The sequence below is a fragment of the Nematolebias whitei genome, chromosome 4 (genome assembly GCF_014905685.2).
Source record: "Nematolebias whitei isolate Nwh7 chromosome 4, NemWhi1, whole genome shotgun sequence".
In the NCBI taxonomy this organism is placed as follows: domain Eukaryota; kingdom Metazoa; phylum Chordata; class Actinopteri; order Cyprinodontiformes; family Rivulidae; genus Nematolebias; species Nematolebias whitei.
In genome coordinates, this window is record NC_056501.1 from 17249408 (window position 1) to 17271752 (window position 22345).

At 40.6% G+C, this 22345-nt stretch overlaps 2 protein-coding genes across 2 annotated transcripts; one reads left to right on the forward strand and one right to left on the reverse strand.

Annotated features, from left to right (window-relative positions):
- The first annotated feature begins 667 nt into the window (after nucleotides 1–667).
- Nucleotides 668–14152, forward strand: ehd1a (EH-domain containing 1a). Its single transcript, XM_037675251.1, has 6 exons — nucleotides 668–1305; nucleotides 7147–7244; nucleotides 11175–11416; nucleotides 12088–12258; nucleotides 12878–13042; nucleotides 13390–14152. Exons 1-6 carry the CDS (start codon nucleotides 917–919, stop codon nucleotides 13921–13923), a joined length of 1599 nt encoding a protein of 532 aa, XP_037531179.1. The 5' UTR covers nucleotides 668–916; the 3' UTR covers nucleotides 13924–14152.
- A 3675-nt stretch (nucleotides 14153–17827) lies between these two features.
- On the reverse strand, nucleotides 17828–19501 carry map1lc3cl (microtubule-associated protein 1 light chain 3 gamma, like). Its single transcript, XM_037675253.1, has 4 exons — nucleotides 19325–19501; nucleotides 18842–18897; nucleotides 18653–18759; nucleotides 17828–18549 (listed from the first exon to the last, which is right to left on the reverse strand). Exons 1-4 carry the CDS (start codon nucleotides 19380–19382, stop codon nucleotides 18360–18362), a joined length of 411 nt encoding a protein of 136 aa, XP_037531181.1. The 5' UTR covers nucleotides 19383–19501; the 3' UTR covers nucleotides 17828–18359.
- Nucleotides 19502–22345: the final 2844 nt, after the last annotated feature.

A 22345-nucleotide genomic window follows, 5' to 3' on the forward strand; every position in this document is an offset into this window, starting at 1 on the left:
AAGGGAAGCCTACGGTCTGAAGGCAGCATGCATGTTCTTGGACTTAAATTAATTAAAATGAAGAAAAAAATTACAAAATATGTAAATTAAGCAACATGTGACACATGATTACCAATGGTCAAAATATCTGTATATATGATAAAAAATAAATAAATAACCACGAATCACAATTGGAAATACACCACAATCTTGTTGACATGGTTTGTGGCTGTTTAATTTATTCATTATTATTTTCTTAACCTAAACAAGGTTAAAATAAGGCGGAAGGCTATTTCATAATTCAGCAGAATTAATAAAAAAGTAGAAAACAAAAGTATGAATACATTATCATTTATGATGCTGTAAAAATAAAGTTGATTTGTACGTGTCTGTTTATTTATGTCTATCAAACTGGCTTAAATAGGAAAAGAATAATAATAAATAAATAAAAAAAAGAATAAAACAATGAGATTAGCTGAGGCCATAACTTCGACTTTTAATTTGAAGGCATTTCCGGTTCCGCGTGTCATCCGTTATGGTGGCTAATGTTCCGGGTTGCTAAGCGAGTAGCTAGTTAAAAAGGTTCTAATGGTTTCCACCTCCACTCGTGTCGCGTTAAACGGTAAATATCCACTATATCCGTGTACAGTTCGGTGTTTATGGTGGAGATCCGCTGAGTGACTCACCCTAACTTAAAATTTTCCGAAGGGGGAGTCCTCCCTTTAATGACTACCGACTCGTAGTGCGTGGCCACTGGCTAGCTCAGCGAAGAGGGTGGGGATAAAAAAAACCCTTCCAGACCTCGCCCCAGTCGTAGCTTCACTCCAGCGGCAGGCAGCTAGTCTCTTAGCGGCGCGAGAGACCCACACCTCTCTACATTCGACAATAAGGGGAGACTGGCACAGCAGTGTCAACTGAGGGTTGAAATTTAGCAACGATGTTTAGGAAAACCTTGAAAAAGGACCCCGAGCTGTTCCAGAACGTGTCGGATGGGCTGCGGCGGCTTTACCGAACCAAGCTGTTCCCGCTGGAGGACACGTATCGATTCCACGACTTCCACTCCCCCGCACTCGAAGATGCCGACTTCGACAACAAGCCCATGGTACTCCTGGTGGGCCAGTACTCCACCGGTAAGACCACCTTCATCCGGCACCTCATTGAGCAGGACTTCCCCGGTATGCGTATTGGCCCTGAGCCGACCACAGACTCTTTCATCGCTGTGATGCACGGCGAGCAGGAGGGCGTGATACCCGGCAATGCCCTGGTCGTAGACCCGAAAAAGCCGTTCCGCAAACTCAACGCCTTTGGAAACGCGTTTCTCAACAGGTAACGCCACTAACAAGTCTTCAAACTTCAACTTAAAGCAAAGCGAGTAAAATAATAATTGTACCAAATGAGCTGCCACAACCCTTAAAGTTGTTAATTGTTCCGTGTCACGTGATTGCCACGCTTCGCTTGAACACAGTTTGTGCAGATGTGTGAAGAATGAACTTTCAGACACCATATGGGATTTAAATGCTGCAAGTACTAACATGAACCACACCTTTGAAAAAAAAAAAAAAAAAGCAAGTTCACTGTGTGCTGTTGTGTAATCTTTGGGGAAAAATGCCAAGTGTGTGAGAATTGTCCCTCTAATCATGTTTTGCGAAAGTGCATGCTTACTGTCAGTGGACAGGTGGACCCTGAGTACAGCAAAGCAAAAGAGGTGCTTTCCAGTATCTTATCCATATAACACAAAGCTGATGTTCTTTCACTTTAGACTTACTCTTGCCATTAAGAGTACTATTGCAACTGCCTTCATTCAGAGGGGTTCCCAAATGGCAGACCCCAGTCCAAATATGGACTCAAAAAAAATGTCTTGTGAACCAGACCCTGTGGTTAAATTTCAGCAGAATGAAAGTATCTACTTTGTACGCGTCAGTTTTAAAGACCAGCTGCTATAGACGCTTTTCTGTCGTCATGTTACAGTATAGTAGCTTAAACATAAAAATAGTTTTAAGCTACATTGCTTGGGAACTTGACCTTGTGTCAGTGCCGTAAGCGTCATGTTCTTCTAAGTATTTCCACATCAGCATAAATTCATCGGCCAACTCCTTTTTAACCTGTGAGCGTGTACTATGAAGTTTATCACAAAGGGTTAAAGATTTCTTTGTATACTGCGTGATACATTTGCATCAGTAGATTGATTTACAGGTCTCTCTCGTAAATGAATCCTCGTGACTCGGTGAGACTAACCTGTATAAATAAAGGTTGAATAATGAATGAGTTAGCAGGTGTTTCACCATCATTGTTAAAATAGTTCAACTCACCGGTGTTTGTTTGGTGAGCTCTGTGGTCCAGAGGATAGAGTATTTAGAAACTTCCTTAGCATTTTCCAAAGTGTCATTAAAATGGATTTTCTGTCTGATGTGTAAACTTAGTTATTCCAAATATTCAAATGAGTCACCAGAGTTCTCCCACATGGGGTTTTTACTTGCAGTAATGCAACACAGTAAATGCAACATGAAACTTACTAAATAATCTGTGGCGTAAAAGCAGAAATAACGAACACAGTTGTAGTTAATGGCGTGCTTTATAATAAACAAGAACCAAGGACACTTGAAAGGCTCCTAGTTTTCCACTGATTTTACAAACTGAGCTCCTCCCCTGTCCGAGTCAAGAGTGCAAGGCGCTGTGAGCCAGAGCCTGAATGAGTGAAAGCTAAAACACTTGAATCCTGCTGCACTGTGTGGATTCGTAGTGGAGCTTGTGAGTCTTGATCCAGTAACTTCCTGTAGAGGAAGTTGGGATGTCCCCTCTTCAGTGGGAGATAACATGGTGTCACCCTGCAGAGGAACTGATGGACACATTTTTGACCAATTTAATGACAGATTGGACCGTTGTGATCCTGATCTGCTGTCGGTGTCAACTCGTGTATTATTGGTCTTTTGCTGTACAGTTATAGGAAAAATACTCGGGTTGAGACTTGTTCAGTTTGATTTACCAGTACTTGTATTTTTTGGCATTCCTTCCTTGTTGAGTGTTGCCTTCATCTTCCACGACTTCAAACTCCTTCCAAGTAACATAATTCAGAGTATTAAATATGAAGTCATGCTTTTCCATAGTTCTTTAAAAGAGTAGGGGGTGTTTGACTTCACAGGAGGCCATAATTCCCCTCTCAGAGTTTATTAAATACTTCAGAGGAAACCAGATAAGGCTGTGTATAAACAAACAGGCTATTGTTCATTGTTGCATAATTTGTCAAACTGTTGGGAGAAGTCCTTTGCGTCATGGAGCTTGTGACTGTGTATAAATTCAGTTGAAATCTTTGTCTCAGGAGGTTTGAGTAGTCGGACATTGACTTAAAGACCATATTACTAATCTTCAAGTTATTGTACACACACATCATCGCAGAACTGGTGTCTCACATCTTTAATCTGTTCAAACCCCAAATACCATTCCAAATGCCTTTTTAAAACAGCTTTTGTTCTACCTCCTCACCAAATGGAACAACTATCGACCAGTCTCTAAACTCTTTATTCTTGCTAATGTTTTAGAAAAATTGATAAGCTCCCAAATCAATAAGTGTTTGGATTATTATCATCTTGCCTCCCCATCAATCTGGTTTCAGGAAACTACACAGCACAATGACTGCTTTTCTGAAGGTTTTAACAATGTTGAAGCTTTGGATGCTAAGGACCATTGAGCTGCACTTTATTTAGACCTGACTAAAGCTTTTGACACTGTGGACCATGACATCTTGTGTCATAAGCTCTCTGAAATTGGTTTCTCAAATCACACTATTGGCTGGTTCTCTAATTGTCTCTCAGATTGGAGGCAATGTGTTCAACATAATGGTATTTCTTAATGTTATCTAACTTAACAATGGTGTACCACAAGGTTCAATATTAGGACCCACCCTCTTCACAATCTACATAAGTAATGTAGATCAGATTATTCCTAATGCATCCTTATCTTTCTATGCAGACGGCACAGTAGTTGTATTTTACACCGCTTTATAATGTAACTTTTTAAATTAATTTGTTTTATTTACTTTTTCATTTTATATGCTTTTTATATGATTGTCTATTGTTGTCTATACCTCATCTGTGCTCTTTGTTTAAAACAGGTCTCTCTTGTAAATGAGTCCTCGTGGCTCAATGAGACTAACCTGTATACATAATGGTTGAATGAATGAATGTATGGTCTGACCACTGATTGTTCATAAAATGGGTCCTAGCCAATAACTGGTTTAAAATAACTAACAAACTTTGTCAAACAAAATACTAAAAAATATTTAAATTGGGTATTTGACAACTTTTCTCTAATTTGCCAGAAGTTTCTGTACAAGTCTGTCGTTGATTCAGTGTCAAGTTGGAGTAGACAGAAGATAAAGAGTCGATGAATGCACCTCGTCTGTGAGACTCATAACTATAGTTATTTAACTTGAAGATTAGCTCTTAACTACCAGGCTCAGATGAGTTTCCCTTTGTGTAACCAGTTATTTATAAGGATGGTAAACACAAATTAGTTGTGGGATCTTCACACGTTGAGCTCACTTGTAGTTTTGGCAATCTTAAAAACTTAAACCTGTTGCACATGACTTTTATTTGCCTTGTTTGTGTAAAGTAGATTTTGTTGCTTAAGCAATAATTTCTGTGCCAGGTGTTTCTACTAAAGCAGTTTAATACCTCTTCACACGTCCTGCCAAATGTAGATTTTAGTTCTTCTTGCTTTCTTTGAATTTGCATGCCACTGCAGTCTGAGGGCCCCAGTATATTTCTGCACTCTCTGTAAGCCATTAGTCAGTAAAACTGGAGTCAGCAAAGCTCAAGTTCCGCTCTGACCCACCCCGGCTCTCACTGTCCTGTTCTGTTGTGTCCTGTTGTTCCCGGACGCTGACGCTGCACTTTACTGAGGTAGAGCCAATACTCGTTTAGCCTTACAGAACAATTACGGTACATACATAAACGCACCATCACTCGTGGAGACGTTGGTAATTTCGTCACCTACACGGGCTAATATTTGATGTAGAAAACATGTGGGAAAAGTGACACAGCTTTAACCTTCCTCTTCACATGCTCAGTAGGGACAGCCCTGTTTCCTCTTCACTACGGGAAGCAGAGGTTACGATGTGGAGGATGACTGCTGGTCAAGAGTTGGAGCAGAAGAGGAAGACCCTTTGCTCGGAGGTGGAGAGAATTTATAGAGCAAATTTGATGGGAAATGTCCTCGCTCTGAACTGTCCTTGCAGAGGAAACAAGTCTCCCATCTTCAAGAGCCACTCGCACAGTAAACTGTCTCGGATGAGTTCTTGGACTTCCACTCCCACAATAATCTCTGTTTGAGAATTTCAACCGGAGGTGATCCGAATAGGTTTTCTTACAAAGCTCCATGTGGAGAAATGTTGTGACAGAGGGATGATTGGAAAATCTGAACCAAAGTTCCAACTGAACGTCATAAAATACCAGATATGAGGGGGAAGGCGGACAAAAAGTTGTCTTTGTTGGTCACTGTTATTGTAATACAACACCAGGCACAGGAAGTCTATCCAGAAGGGAATATTCTTTCTTTACTGACTTGGTTCAAGTAGTTTTTTTTTTCCCATTTTTCCCTTTGCATGTGGTATAAGACCTCTGTTAGGGTCTGCGGTGTGTGTGTGTGGTTGCAGCAGGAATGTGAAAGCACGGTTTTCCCGATCTTATGACCTGGTGCCTCTGAGCTCATGCTGGGAGTACCGTTTCTGTTTGGCTGAAGGGGCAGCAGAGCGAGAAATAAAACTCCGAGCTGTGGAATGTCTTTACAATCTCCCTTTGTGAGTTGGACATTCTGGGTTTACGTAAAACAAGTCATCCCGTCACACTTTGTAGTGTTTCTTATTCTGTGTGTGTGTGTGTCTGTCGGAGTGTGTGACCCTTCTTCTTTTGACCTTAAGTTTCACTTCAACAGCCTGAGACGCTGAATGACTCGGGTCTTTAATTTCTTAAAGCTTATAGTTTGTTGTCCCAACATATTTTTGTATAATCATTCAAACGTCAGTGGGGTCTTCTGTAAACAAGTTCTCTGTGCTGTTCGGAGAGTCGGCATCGTCATATCGTCTTGCTTTGTCGTGGGAAAAACATCTAAACAATATTTAAAGTGTCAAATGGGCCCAAACAATTAATTAGTTGAGCTTGATTGATGCATCATGCGTCGGATAAACTCACAACCTCAACTTTAAACTACAGGAGAGATTTAATACCTGTGCACACTTGTGCCCTGATCGCTCGAAGCATAATTTCTTCATGAAAACAGAAGAAGGAATAAGTGAAGTTCATGGATTAGCTTATACATGTTGATCAATGGTGTCTTTCTGAGTTCATGTTGGGTTTAGCAAGCAGATTCACACAATGCCGTTTATTAAGTTAGCTGTAAAAGAAATGGTTGCTGCTTTAACGGTGTAGATTTTGGTCTTACTGAAGCACAATCCTGTGGCAAAGAAATGAACGTGTTGACACAAATCAAGTTGCACGCCAAGCCCCACAGCAATCCCACAGGTACACCATAAATTAGATTTAATTTAAAACTATGTCATGCCTCGAATGACTGTCGAACCAGTTCATTTTTACGATGAGTTCATTTTTTATGCAGAGATGCCCCTTTAGTTCTGTTGTTTTCAATTGAATGATTGACCTTTTCTCTACAAAAGTTACAGAAGGTTCATTACCACAATTAAATGTGACAACATGAAGCCCTTAGGGGTTTGTTCCCATTATCTCTATTAACCAAACGTTAAGACAATTGTGACCATGAACTAACTGAAAGTAGCCATTAGTTTTTTTTAAATTACAGTACATTGTTGTAAAGTGTACTTTTTAGTCAAAAAGCATTTGTTTGAACTCAACAGGTGTTGAAAATGGGATTATTTCTCCCTCTCCCACGCTAGTGTTCTTGTTCTTGTGCGTGTGTGTGAGAGTAGCTGCTTGTCACCTCCAGCAAAGTGTGTGAGAACCGTTAGTGCCTGAAATGCTCCAGAGTGATGTTAAATGTCAGGCTTTGGTATAAACAATCTCACTCAACTGGTCTTCTGTTCTCTCCCTTTCTCTCCTCTACCCTTATCCCACATCTTCTTTTGTGTGTGTCGTGCCCTCACTTGTTTTCTTCTTCTCTCTTTCTGTGCCTCTTTGTTTCTTTGTGTGTCCTCCTCAGGTTCATGTGCGCACAGTTGGCTAACCCTGTCCTGGAGAGCATCAGTATCATTGATACTCCTGGAATCCTGTCAGGAGAGAAACAGAGGATAAGCAGAGGTCAGCCTCACGCACGCACGCACACACACACACACACACACACACACACACGCCACTGACGCTTTACCAACCTTTTGTTCACATGCTCATCAGCAACACTTGCTAGCTCTACACCATACCACACCCTCTGAGAACACTTTTAAGTGTTTTAATCAGTCTCTTGCAGAGATGCAAAATAAACCCACAGGAAGTCACAAGTTTAAATATGCTGTCAAAAGAAAATGCACTTTAAATGACGTACATATTCTTCTTTTTCAAGTCTTTCACTGGTATTCGTCTTTGGCAGGTTCTTTAGAGACGGTCTGCTCACAGTACAGTCAAACCTGTATTTAACTCCTTTCACACCCTCAGGGCAAAGCGTAACTAAACAGCTGAATGTAAATGTGAAGGAGACCTTCACAGGTTGACAGCAGCGAGATTCGAACGTTGTTTCCTGCATTTCTACATGTGGTTTTCGACGGCTCCACGTGTTCAGTGCAACCTTTTTATTTTCACTCGGAGAAATGACACCATTTTTTTTTCGATTTTAGTTTATCCACAAGACCTAATTCCCAGTTATTCATCTGTTTTGTCTTCAGCTTTATCACTCGAGTTATTTTCTTATGCTCTTTCTTTATTTTTTTCCCACGTGCTCCTACAATATGACCTTCAGGGTCATTGTAGCATTGCTACATACACATTTTGTTTTAACTTTTGATGATCGTACAGAACATAGGAAGAGGATAGAGCAGCAGCAGAATGCAGCTTCTGCTTTTTCTACCTGATCTGAGCTTTTTTAAGAGGAAACACACGTACAAGCAGTGGGTTTTTGTGTTCTCTGGCGAAAGGAAGTGGAGTAAATGGCAAACGGAGCAGAGTTTCCCAAAACTGACCCTAGACCTCCCCGCACACACACTTTCCAGGGCCTGTATTCCAGTGAGAGCTGCTTCATCAATCTGCTTTAGATTAATGACTCTTATTTCCCATAAGACACAGCGAGAGCCAAGAGGGAAACGATACGAACCGATTAGGAAGTTTTAAGAGATTTTCTTGCAGACATCACAGCTTTTCGTTAACCACGTTGACTTTTTTTCCTGCATAAGTCGCAGTAAAACTTAATTTAACAAAAGTATGTTTATTACTATTGTAGTGCAGATGGTTGGCAATATAACGTTTCCAAATCAGTTTTAAGTAAAGATGCACCTCATACCTCAGATTTTTTCCCTCTATACGTTCCTCTACATTCCTACATTCTTCCATTCTTCAGCGACTCGCACACGTCATCCTGCACTTTGTTTCTGTATAAACACGGACACAATACTGTACTCCACAGACTTACTGTACAGACTGTGTCTTATATAAACAGCACCGATTAGATTGTGCGGCTCAAGTATGACGGGCACATGCACGTCCGTGCTTAAAGTGATAACAGATATTAGCTTTGAACCAAGCTACAGGAAACTACAACATTACATTATAATTTTCCTCAGAGCTAATCAGCTGAGAAGGACTGTACTCCAACATTTTATGTAAGACATAAAAAGTTCATGAAAAACTCAGACTGTTAAAATATGAAGTCCATTTAAGGGGGTTATTGTGTAAGCCTATAGCTGTGTTCATTTTTGATTAGAACAGCATTTACTGCTCAGTGCTTGTTCCTGACTGAACTGTTAAGAGACAAAAGATGTATTGAAACTGTTTTTTTGCAGAACTGTTGGATAACGTTCCCATTTAAAATGCGGATGAGTTGGTGGTGAACAATGCCTAAAATAATTTAGCTAAATGATAAAAATAATTCCTTGAATTCAATTCAGTTGATTTATATAGCGCCAAGTTACAACAGAAGTCGTCTCAGGGCGCTGAACAGAAACATTCATATATAAAAATAATAGTTTAACATTATTAATCTGAGGAGCAGACTGCTTTGAGTTTAACTCCATCACAGACCGCCTTCTTGAGCAAGCACGGAGGTGACAGTGGAAAGGAAAAACGAGGAAGAAACCTTTAGCAGAACCAGGCTCAGGACAAGTGGACATCTGCTTCGACGGGCTGAGTTTGGTAGGAACAGATACACAATGGCAGGTCCAGAATCACGTTAAGATAGAAATAATAATCAAATGAAAACTATTCAATTTGAGTAATTCATTTTATGAAATAAGGTCAGTTTGTCCTCCAGTAGTCTAAGCTTAAGGCAGCATAACAAGCCAACCCTAATTATAGGATTTATCAAAAAGGAAAGTCTTAATCCCAGTCTTAAAACTGGACAATGTGTCAGCCTCATGGACAGAAACTGGAAGTTGGTTCCACAAGAGAGGAGCCTGAGAACTGAAAGATCTTCCTCACATTCTGCTTTTGGAAACTCTAGGAACCGTGAGTAAGCCTGCAGTCTGAGAGTGAAGTGCTCTGTTAGGAAAATATGGAACAATAAGATCTCAACTATAAGATGGAGCTAGGTTGTTGAGGGCTTTGTAGAAGCCAACTTTAAATTTTCAGCCATCTTGCTTAAAATGTTTTAGGAAACAGTTCATGTTGGCTAGATTTAAACTGAGCTCAAGGTTGTTGTTTTTTTATGTTATTAAAGCTTTAAATGTGCTAGTAGGTAAATTTAGTTGCGTTTCAACACCTTCTGTCGTCATGCTGCTCAGATCTGAAGTCCTGACGGTAAACTAAACTTTCTCCTGGTTTTAGCTTTTTAAGCCAACGTCCAAAACAAAAAGCAGTTTTCCTACACCAACAACCTGGTAAAGATTTGGATGTCTGGTCTTAAATCCATTTTTTTCTTTCTACTACTTGATTTTCATCTGTCTATATTTGTCCTGACTTCACAGCTGAACGTCTGCATGTCCGTGCAGTCCATATGGTTCACACACAGAGCAGTTGTTGATGCTATAAGTAAGTCTGGGCTCCAGCAGCTGTCTCTGAGGTCCTGTTGTGGGTTTAGAAACAAGCTTTCGAGTGAGTGAATTAATGTCTTCAGTCGGCTCCGACTGGGCTTTTCCCCTCATTTGTAATGGACACCCACAGGTACAGACTTGTCTAGCCCTCTTATGTCCACCTCTATTTTTACTTTTCTTTTACTCCTCTGATTCTCTTCATCTGTCCTTTTGTCCCCGAGTCTCTCAAGCGGCAGTATTTCTCCGCCGTTTTGCTGTTTAGAAATATTCTGGGACAAAAGCCAGCCGTGTTGGAATGTATCTGCAGCAGTGATTGTGCAGCAGCTGAGATGAGTTTTTAATACCAGCTGCATTCTTGTCTGATCAGATGATCCACAGGAACTAATCAAAGCCACAACTCTCAGCGCTCTCTGAGAAAACTGAGAGAACTCAGGAACAACCTGTTCTGCGTTTAGAGTTGGCCATTAATGTTAAAGGAAGTGGATCGTGCAGTTTTCTGTGCTTGGCTGGTGATAGTGTTTATATTTCACTATTGACAAGGTTGTTTTTCAATTTCTCTTCCTACAATTGATGTAATTTCTCTGCAGCTGAAATGTGCCGTGTCCATTGGGCTTTAGTTTTAAACCGTGTCTCTTTGTAGACTCCTCCTGTTGTCAGAGCACCTGGTTAAACAATAACCAGAGGTGGAAAAGGGCTCTCTTTTCTAAACATTACTGGATCAACACGCTTGAATTATAAAAATAAAACTCTCTAAACGCAACATTTATTCGGAGTACCGACCTCTTTGCCAGTTTATTGATCTTTCACAGCACTTTTCTGCTGTGAACAGTGAGGCACGTTCACGAGAATTATTCTTTATTATGGATGTTATCATTCAGAAACAGCTTTATGCAAATTATTTTGGCATCTTTTCCAGAAACTAACCCCAGACAGTTGTTCCTAACTTGAATAAAAGACTTGAGGTTTTCTCGACTATAAATAATGCTAAAAACAATGAAATAATTCTCTCACAGAGGGTTAAGGAGCCTCTTTCAACCCTTTCTTTTCCTCCGTCCAGGTTATGATTTTGCTGCTGTACTCGAGTGGTTCGCCGAGCGCGTGGACCGCATCATCCTCCTGTTCGACGCTCACAAACTGGACATCTCAGACGAGTTCTCCGAGGTGATCCGTGCTCTCAAGAACCACGAGGACAAAATGCGCGTGGTGCTGAACAAAGCGGATCAGATCAGCACTCAGCAGCTGATGAGGGTCTACGGAGCGCTGATGTGGTCTTTGGGAAAAATCATCAACACACCTGAGGTACAAAACTTTTTAATTTTCCTGTGTGCCTTTAGACAGTATATTTGTTAAATATTAGCATCTTTGGTGGCAGCGATTAGCTTTTTGCTAAACTTTGCACCATCTGTTTAAGTTTCAAAGAAAAATCTGATCATCTTTGGGCAGATCAGAACAAAGTTAATTTAATTTATTTTTTACCAAGGACAAGGGAAATCAGATTGTGTTCTCAGGCTCACTGTAACAAAACGCAAAGTAAATTCTTTAATGTTGAATGTAGTGAAAGTGGAAAAAGTTATATTACCATCCTTTTCAAATCCCATGTCCTCATGTGGCAGTCTTATGATTGTTCAGTTAATGTTTGATCCAGGTTCTCATTCATCAGCTGAAACCTTTGGATCATCATCGTTCATGGACTTTGACACAGAATTACTTTGTGGATGTTTTAAACAGGAAGCGACACACAAAATTCTGAATCTGTATTTTAGCTTCGTAGTCTAGAAATGTATTGTCTCATCCTATTTGCCTCTTTGACACGTGAAATTTATTTAATTTTGTCTTTTTGTACAAAAGTCAGACTGCAGTGTCATGTTTCTGCCCCATGAAAGCATTTCCTCTTGTGGGTGCAGGCAGATAATTATGACCTGATGGAAACGGCGATCATTGAAGATTAATCTGTGTGAACTTTATTCCAGGTGGTGCGTGTGTACATCGGCTCATTCTGGGCCCAGCCCCTGCTGGTCCCTGACAACAGGAAGTTGTTTGAGGCGGAGGAACAGGACTTGTTCCTGGACATTCAGTCTTTGCCACGCAACGCTGCTCTGCGCAAACTCAATGACCTCATCAAGCGAGCACGTCTCGCCAAGGTTAGTCTTCACATGACCTCAAGCCTCAGCCATGCAGCTGAGATTCATATCGGCGTTGGTTAGTTTAAAAAAAAAAAATCTCAGGCATTTACATGTTACGTTGTGAGACGGTGAAGGTTTATGTGAAATTTGAAACTAATATTTCTGAAAGCCATTAATCAATTTTCATTAAAGTCACAACTGTCAGTTTGACTCATGATTTATTATCCAGAGAATTATGGATTTCAGTGCAAAGTTTATTTCAAAGTCGGGTCAAAGGTTGAGAGATTTTTATAGTTGAATCAATGTTTGTAAGGTAAGCTGACGGAAAGCAAGACTTGTCTTTGTTTCACTCAACCAGAACCCATGTTCTGTAAACAAGAGTTCACAACAAGTACAACAAGCAGAACTAAATCCAAAGTGTTTGAAGATGACGGTGCTTTACGAGAAATACTGAAGAACAGTTTATTTTTACCACTTAAAATACTTTGAAGACTCTGGACAGTAATTTACTTTGAGCTGCTTTTTTAAATTTATTTATTTTGGCTTACTTATAAAAAAAAACCAACAACACGGTGCCTTATTTTAAGTGTACTCAATAGTCTGAAACCACTGAAATGTTTCTTCGTGTGGCCTTCAGGTTCATGCCTACATTATCAGCTCTCTGAAAAAGGAGATGCCCAGTGTGTTTGGAAAGGACTCCAAGAAGAAGGAGCTGATAGCCAGTCTGGGAGAAATCTACCACAAAATAGAGAAGGAGCACCAGATCTCCCCTGGAGATTTTCCCAACCTTGCAAAGATGCAGGTAAGATACAAATCAAAAACCGCTGAAGTCGAGCATGTTAAAGCCACTTCTACATCCGATACAAACCCGTGTGGCGGTGCAGACAGGAAACTGCAGATGAAATGGTTATTTTTGTGTGCTACACCCGGTGTAGGAACAAACCTTTACTAGTACAATGACCTTCCAACCTCTAGTCTTCACATCTTCGCCCTCGTTTCCTGCTCTTGCCCTCCAGGATGGGCCAGAACGGGGATGAGATTTATTTTTCCTGGTTTGTCAGGAAATCCTGCTTCTTGTATTCTGCTCCTGTTGGTAGCCATTGACGACTGATCTATTTCTATCACTGATTCCTGTTTCTCCCCCCCCAGGAGCTGCTGAACAACCAGGACTTCACCAGGTTTGCATCGCTGAAACCCAAACTACTAGAGTCCGTGGAGGACATGCTCGCCAACGACATCGCCCGCCTCATGGCGATGGTGCGTCAGGAAGAAGCCGCCATGCCAAGCCAGTCTGTGAAGGGCGGAGCCTTCGAGGGAACCATGAGCGGACCCTTTGGCCACGGCTACGGCGAGGGGGCTAGCGAAGGCATCGACGAGCTGGAGTGGGTGGTGGGTCGCGACAAGCCTACGTACGATGAGATCTTCTACACTCTCTCCCCCATCAATGGCAAAGTGTCCGGAGCTGCAGCCAAAAAGGAGATGCTGAAGTCCAAACTGCCCAACACGGTCCTGGGAAAGATCTGGAAGCTGGCAGACGTGGATAAAGATGGCTTCCTTGATGACGAGGAGTTCGCCCTGGCCAACCACTTGATCAAGGTGAAGCTGGAGGGCCACGAGCTGCCGGGTTCGCTGCCCGATCACCTGGTGCCCCCATCAAAACGTGGGACAGTTCAGCAAGACTGAAGGTCCAGAGAGGAGGGGGGGCAGCCTGGAGATCTGTCAACACTCATGTTAGGGACTCTCAGTGCCAAAAGTTTAACCACGAGCACGAACTGCATCGTCCGCCTTCAAACTGTGAGTCCCCAGGCTTCTTGACACACCCGGACCAGGCATTGCTGTGATCTGACCAGAGAGAGACTGGAGGGTTTCTGGGGGGGGCATTCATTGGGGGGGGGGGGGGGGATTATTCATGTGAAAAAAGGAGGGCAGGGAGTTCACAAAATGATGGAAAAAAAAAAAAACCAAGGTGGAATAAAGTGATGGGGATGAACATGGATTTATGCATTCTGAATAAAGTCTTCTACAGTCCACATGTTGATCCAAAGAAATAGTTTTTTTGTCTTTTGGAGAGAAAGAGGAAATGAAATAAAACAGCTGTTAAAATTGTTTTATCTATATTTTTGTATCCTGACTGTTAATTTACTCTTTTTGAACCCTTCTTGTTTTGTCAGATAAAAAAAGTGTGTGTGACTCGTACTTACACGGACTTGTAATGAATCTTCCACTGACGCACAACAAAGATTGTTAAACGTGTCATCAGAAAAGCCTTATTGAAAACTTTCCTCTTTAAAAGCAAAAAAAACGTATAAAAAATTTCTAAAATAAATATTAGCCGAGTAAATGTGAACAGTCTTGTGCTTTTATTTTGTAGCCTCTTACCTGTGTGGGTCACGTCAAGGTCGTCCTGAAGTCCTGTGAATTTCCTGTCCAACACTTGTGCCCTCTGTAGGTCAGACAGACTCAAAATGGAGGCTGCAGGAGAACATAAAAGGTCAATTTGTCCATACAATTTGATTCTGGGTGAATATTTTCATATTTAAAATAGCAGTGAAGCAGATATTTGAGCATATGTGGAGAACATTTACAAAACATCAAAGTAGCACATAAAGAGGAAGCTCATATTCAAAAATATTTTATTTTAAACCCACACTCCTAAACCAGATTTAACCCTATTTTTGTTTGCATGATTCAGACACGATGCAAATGGAAGAAACCAAAACCCTCACAGATTAACGTATTTATCAGGTGTTTTTCCTGTGTTTGTAATTGTAACAACCTAAATACATCGGTGACGAGGTTAAATATTTCCACACGGCTTCAGTTTCGTCTCGTAAACATCGGCTGGCAGCGTGGAAATATTGTGACCTTGAATCACAGCTGAGGGTGTTTATTCACCTGAAACATTTTATTCTATTACACTCACTGTCATGCTTTTGTCTCACCAGCTCCCATCAGCCTGCAGACACAACAGGTTTTATTAGTCCTGGGGCGCCCTCTAGTGTCTGTATTTGTTATTACAGGTTATTTCTACTGGTAGCTTTTTTGGGCACTCTTGCTTTCTATTTGTTTTTGTAAACTGTAGTGTTGCCTTGAATGATAAGATGCTATAGCCTTTGAGTCTGATCTTTCCTGTGGAGAAGGTTACTTAATAAAAACACACAAAATGGGGACAATTTTTGATTTCTCATGCTGTCCAAAAGAAAGTCGTAAAAGCATTCATTCTTTCGTAATTAGAGTTGCAACAACTATTATTCAGTTGATTGAAATTCATCAAATAAACTTCCATGAGTGCATTAGGTTGCAGATGCTTGTTCCTTGTGGTCCAACATGTATTTAAACCCTCCAGTCTGCTGAAATGGCCGCACTGGTGTGAAATAACAAGCAGTGCAACATTTTCTGTACATCACATGTTCGTATTGTCAGGTGTGTTTGCTTATTCTTGTCTCTGTCGCAGCGTCATCGATGCTCCTCAGCACCTCCAGCTGTTTCAGGAGAGCAGCTCGTCTGTTTTTCTGCCTCGGGCGTTTTGTTTTTTTTTAGTCTCCTACGTGTGTGAAACCTCCAAAGAGTCCCTCCACCCGTCTGACACACTGAACCCAGCGCAGAGTTGACTGTGTCAGCCTTATGTAACATAATCATGAGGCCTGAGCGTCACTTCTCGGAGGCGGGTGAGGAATGAAGCACCTGTGTGTGTGAGAACAAATCACTCGGTGCCTAACATAGAACCTCGTTAGTAATTCCCAAAAACCCCGGAGAGGTTAATTAAGTAAGGTTGTCTATTCTGAGTTTAGAAGTGTTAAATAGTTTAGCTGCAGTGGAGGACACACTCTTCTTCACTCTGCCGCTCTTCGTGTTTGTGTTAGTAATTATATTTTTATCATTAGCACATGTGTTTTTTTATCTTTCTGCCCACAGAAACTACACCTGGAGCAGCCGTTTTGTGTGTTTGTGTCTCTTTCCTGCCCTCTCTAACCCCAGACAGGTGGGGCTTCTGAGCCTTGCTCTGCTGGAGGTTTCTTCCTGTTAAAAGGGAGTTGTTCCTTTCCACTGTCACCAGTGTGCTTGCTCAGGATGGGAGTTTGCAGCTAAGTGAAGCTTTAACACAATCTACTGGCTTCCTTAGATAACTTTTACTAACTGGCTTTTTATAATGTGGATGCTTTGTCCAGAGCCCTGAGATGACATTGATGTGAGTTAGCCTTATATAAATAAACTGAACTGAAAACTCTTTGCGAGCTTCTTTTTGTGCACTCAAAGGTTAAACAACCTTGATTTGGACTAAACCAGGCTGGGATATTCTCAAAGACACCACGAGAAGAGAAAGTACTTATCCCATCATTTATTAACAAAAAAACACATGGTTGAAATTAAAATATTGCTTGAAGACAAGTTAATGTTGATATCCTGATGCATGCTCAATAATCCAGGTAGAAAAATTTAAAAAAGTTAAGTCTGGTCCTCTGGACATTCAAAAAACAAAACGAAGCAAAATAACAAAAAAAAAAAGTAGAAACGTTTCATCTTTCATCGAAAAGACTTTTTCAGTTTGGGACTGAAGAAGTCTTTCGAATGAACGACGAAACATTTCTACTTTTTTCAATCAGGTCTTTCTTGTAAATGAGTCCTCGGGGCTCACTGGGATTTACCTGTCTAAATAAAGGTTGAATGAACCTGTTCAGCTGGATTCAGTCTTAAAACGAGTTTGTTACTATAAAAAAAGATAAATTTGACCTTTTTAACAATTATTTTCTGTTTTTCTCATTCAACGTGTTTTCAACAAATCTAAGATACAAGTTAATACAAATTAATTTCCTGCTTTTTATGTTTCTGTGTGATTTTACAACACGTTGTACTATCTTAGTCATTTCAAAAGCTCATACAGGAGATGAGTGCTGTGACTTTTTGTAACTTTTATACATTTTCCAAAGATTTAATTTACAACTATTTCACTCATAGAAACATGATGAAATATATTCAATTCCTTAAAAACCATTCTGAAATATGGTTCAACATAATGCTCTAGTTTTGTCTTCTTAAGCTACTTTTTAGTTTTTAGCTCTTCTGCTACTTTTTCCTTTTAGCAAGCATTTTCAATATTTAGTTTTCAGTCAGCGTTTTGATACATCAAGGGGTTAGCTCTCATTTTGCCACTTTTAGCCAACATTTATACTTTAAGCTAGCATTTTTGCTTCTTTAAGATTTTATTTGACCAAGTTTTTAGCAAGGCTTTTGCTTTTTTTTAAGCTGTAACAGCTCAAGTTTAGCTTCTTCAAATTTTAGCAATCATTCAACAACGCTGATGCTGCATTTTTGCAGAAAATGCTTTTTCTTTGTTCCTTTTGACATCCCCCCACCCACCCAAAAGGTTTTAACTGTGTTGTACAAACACACCTGTTGCATGACGTGTTGAAGTTTAAGCTTTATTTAAGGTAAGCTAACTTTAAGGAAATCTTTAATTCATGTAAAATGATTAGCACACCTGTATAATTGAACACAACCTGACACCGCTCATGGAGTGAAATAAGAATTTATTTCATTGTTTGTACACAGAGACACATCAGAGCAGCAGAAACAGATGTCTAACTGGACCTCGGTGTTCGATGATGAGTCTGTGGGACGAGTTCACATTCTTGGGTGGACGAAGATGAGGATGAAGAGTTAAGAGCTGAGCAATGAACTGAAAAAGGTACCTGATGTTTACCTGGTTTGTCGGTGCCACCTGATCCTTTAATAACTCTAAAAGTTACAGCCATAGAGAAACACACCTGCAAGTAGACAAAACATCACAAAAAACACAATCTTTGTACGTTTATGAAGTCTGTGAGGATTTCAACTCTGTTTCAAATGAACAATTGTCTATACTGCGAACAGGTGATTGAGTGAAGGTTACTGATGAAATAAAAGCCAACTGGTCCAAACAAACGTCTCCATCAGGGTCCTTTCTGACCTCTTTAGTCTGGTATTGTGAGCCGAAGAGTCCAGTAAGAAGAGAAGTTTGCTGAGGTAGACAGATGTACCTGGGTAAAAATGTCTCATTTGGCTCAGATGGATCTTTCCCCTCCTCCAGCCTGACTGTGTGATGTTAGCCGGGCTTCAGTTCATTTCTATCCATCTCAGCCTCAGCAACACGGCCTGGCTGCCAGCTCACAGGCTCCGAACACCTCCTGCGAGGCGTAGGTGATGTACAAGAAGCCATCAGCATCTCTGAAGCGAGAATAGATCTCTCCCATGCTGTAGGACATGCAGGACATGCTTCTCTCTGCCACCAGGAGGAACAGAGTCTGGGACGGGTCCAGTGCGATTTTATTCCTGCGGGGAAGCAGAGCAGAGAGGCAGATTGAAGGTGGGAGAAAGAGAGCAGAGAGAAAATGAGAGGATGGTGATGAATATGACACCTGGAGGGAGGATTTACCTGAGCAGGCAGAGGAACTGACCCAAAGTGAGCTCAAAGGGAACCAGAAACTTTGTTTTGTCCAGCAGAGGAAGAGTCCTCTCACGGATGTAACGCTCTACAATCACCTGAACACAACAACACACCTGTCATCAACCAATTGTTAAAAGATAAACCTACAAAATTAAATAAAACGTGCTCAAAACTCACAGGTAACTTATTGGGAAATTTAGACCGAATACTGCACACTTCATCTTTTCTTGTTGCTAAACAGAAATAGGAAAAAAAATCACATTTTTACGCACTTTAATCTGCAGCGTAAACACTACTAAATAAAAAAGTTAGATTTACATCAATCAGTTGTTAAAAAATGGCTGCTTAAAAGTAAAAAAATAATAAATAAATCAAACTGAAAAGGTTTGAGTCTCTTTAAAGCACCAGAGTTAATACATTTAGTTAAAGATACCCGCCCTGGCCTCAGAGGGAATATGTGCAAGTATGGAAAGCACCGTGGGACAATTTTTATTCAGTCAAGACATTGTTTATTTTAAGTAAAGTAGTGTGTTCAGTTGCTTTAACATCTAATATTATTGCTTTAGTACAACAAAATATATTTGCATAAAACTTGTCTGAAAGTAATTTAACACCAAAAGAGATTTTTTTGGTTTTTAGAGTATAATCAGATGGTCTTACCAAGACACTTCCTCTGCTTGAAGGGTGTCATCTCCATGGATTTCTCAAAAGGAGCCATGGTTGCTTTTTCACCTCAGGTTAGTTAATTGTGACGGAGGCGGAGAAGGCTGACGGGCGCCGGTGAGGCGGATCGGGCCCCGAGCTGACGCAAGTCCCCCTCAGATGGAAGTAAGCGAACCCCAGCGACGCTGAGACCTTTGGTTGTTTTATAGAACCGGAGATGGGAGGAGTCGCCTCTGACAAACAGAAGACTTGTCCTCACCCTGGTGGGCAGAGAGACCCCCAGAGGGCTTTCTGATTCGCACGGCTCTGCCATGGAGTATTTTGACGCCTACCTGTGACATCTGTGCTGCTGACACAACACACACAGGTAATTAGTAGAATTAGGACACCCCGGCAAGACGAGATGCTCCTGAGGACCCACAGAACAGGCCAAAGATCCCAAAACCCTTGTGTCAACAGCTTGACTTCAATCACTAATGACCTTTGACCTCTGTCTAAAGGCCACATGTCAGCTAATGCCTTTTGCCTTGAAGCGAGAGCAATCATCTATTTAGAAAAACGTTCCTTGCAGCACTGAAACTGCTGAATCAGCGTTCACATTATTGTTTTCCTTTTTTTCTGTACATATTGTGCAACCTACTTCTGCACTTTGCGCTAATTTAGTCCATTAATTTATCCACATGCTCAGCTCATTCACAAAATGTAACATATTCTTTAAGTTTAGCTTATTTACAATTACGTTCCCCTTACTTACATATTGAGATCTCTTCAGCTCACTGAAAACATTCTTTTGCTACTTTAGCTGGACTTTTGTTTCTTTGAATTTCTAGATGGCTTATTTTAGTTTTAGCTAGCCTCTTGCTGCTCTAACTGTTGGCCTTTTCATACTTTTAGTTTGTTTTTTTTACTTTTACGAAGCCTTTTCTGCTGCGTTGAGCTTTGTGATTAAAAGTTTAGTCAAATTTATATTTAAAGTCTTCGTTAAGAACCAATGCTCTAAAGTGCTTGTTAAAAAAGAAGCAGGTTAAGCTTCCACGCAGAGATCACTCATGTTTCACATCAAACGTGTAGTTTGCAACACAAGTCACTTAATATAAACTTATAAAAGCCAGTAATCAATAGTTTTCGTTGACACTAATTAGAGAAATATAAGTGATTTCACAGACTGTAGTTTGTGGATATTTGAACAGGAAGTTCTGCAGGTATGGGCCTAGACTAGAGAAAAATGACCAGATGTTCAGTTGAAGGTAAAGGTCGCCCTCTGCTGGGTCAAAAATGGCACCATGAAGCTCCACAGATGCACCAACAGTCATGACTCATTTAGCTCCTTCATTCAGCTGATAACACCAGAAGTATCTTGTTTTATTCAAAACTAAAGGTGATTTTCATCTGGTTAGGTATAGTAAAGTATCTCTTGAACCACTGGGCATATTTTAATGCAACTTTTAATAGATGTACACCTACAACTACCTGTTTGAGTCACCCCAATCCAATATGGCTACCACTGCTAATCAGTATCAGCAAACACATAAATGGCTATAACCATTTACAGATATTGTGGTGTTGTAGCTGAGAGTCAGATTGCTTAAAATGTTGGTGTGCTCTGCTCGGCGACATTTACTGTTACGATTCTGGTACAGAAAATACAGTTTTCTTGCGTGTCTAAACCTGTTGCATGAAAAAAGACAAAACAGAGCAGATAAAAACGCTTGAGAGGGTCTGCAGAATATTCAGTGCCTGAATCCGTAAGGATCTATGAGTTTCTTTACAATCGCAGTAACAAAAAAGTTGGGATATAATGGACTAAATGGTAAACGGACCGTACTTATATTGCGTCTTTCTATAAAGCTCTTTACACAATCTATGCCCTCATTTACCCATTCATACAGCACTCTACTAGATCTATACAAAGAATAGTTAGTGCTTTATCACATTCATACATCGATGGGACACATCAGAGGCAATGATGGGTTCAGAGTCTTGCCCAGGGACACTTCAGCATGTGACTGCTGGTGGAATCGAACCCCCAACTCTCCCATTGAAGGACAGCTGCTCTGATGTTAAATGCAAATACAATCATGATTTGCAAATCTCATACATCTATAATTTGCTTAAAATGAAACATCTTAAACACGTCAATTGTTTAAACATTTCTCTAAATGACTTTTAGCCAATAAAAAACGGTAAGTTTGAATTTGATAGTAGCAACGCATTGAGAATAAGAAGCAGCTGGAGGAGAGTTTGGTAATGAATTAGATTAGAGTTATTCAACTGGCAGCCTGGGGGCCACATCCGGCCCACGAGTGAGTGCAGTTCGGCCCACCCCGAGTTTAACTTAACTATACAGAATAGAGAGAAACATTAACAAAAATCTTAAATGACTAATGTTCCTGCTTTATAGATAATCTATGATGGGGTTATACAACTCAGCTGCCAATGAGTCCACTTAAAATAAACTAGATTCTAAATCATAATTTAAATGTTATAATTGCTGGATATCCGGCTCGTGAGTTGTTGTCTTTCACAAGAGCTGAACGAAGCTGAAGCTTTGACATCAGCAGACCGCGGGGCACTGATGAAGACGTCAGTCAGGAGCGTCTCCATCACAAGAAGCAAACTGTCCACTTTTAAAACCTTACAACCACAGCATGTTTTTGTTATTTACTTTTTAGTAAAAATGTAAAATACTGTATATTCATTAAAATGTCAACACGTAAATCTGCACCGTGGTACAATGCGTTGTTGGTCGAGAACAGAATTTGGCAGACGCTAGCTCAAACGGACTCGATTTACAGACTCAGACCGGCGCAGGGAACGTGACCTCGACTCAACCATGGCATTGTAGGAAACAGTGGCCGTGGGTGATGAGTATTTTGAGACTGTATTTCACTTTTTTGCCCATTGCCATGTTGTGTTTGCTTTGGATAGAAGTTTTGAGCGGCTGCGCTTAATGCGCTTTTGATAAAACAACATAAGCGAGCAGGACGTAAAAATGGTCTAAAAGTCGTAGAACAATTT

Coding starts and splice junctions, on each gene's coding strand:
- ehd1a (XM_037675251.1), top strand. CDS start 917: ATGTTTAGGAAAACCTTGAAAAAGGACCCCGAGCTGTTCCAGAACGTG. Junction 12,259..12,877: donor AGCGAGCACGTCTCGCCAAG/GTTAGTCTTCAC, acceptor TGTGGCCTTCAG/GTTCATGCCTACATTATCAG. Junction 13,043..13,389: donor CCAACCTTGCAAAGATGCAG/GTAAGATACAAA, acceptor CTCCCCCCCCAG/GAGCTGCTGAACAACCAGGA.
- map1lc3cl (XM_037675253.1), bottom strand. CDS start 19,382: ATGGCTCCTTTTGAGAAATCCATGGAGATGACACCCTTCAAGCAGAGG. Junction 18,898..19,324: donor CAAGCAGAGGAAGTGTCTTG/GTAAGACCATCT, acceptor ATTTCTGTTTAG/CAACAAGAAAAGATGAAGTG. Junction 18,550..18,652: donor CAGTTCCTCTGCCTGCTCAG/GTAAATCCTCCC, acceptor GCTTCCCCGCAG/GAATAAAATCGCACTGGACC.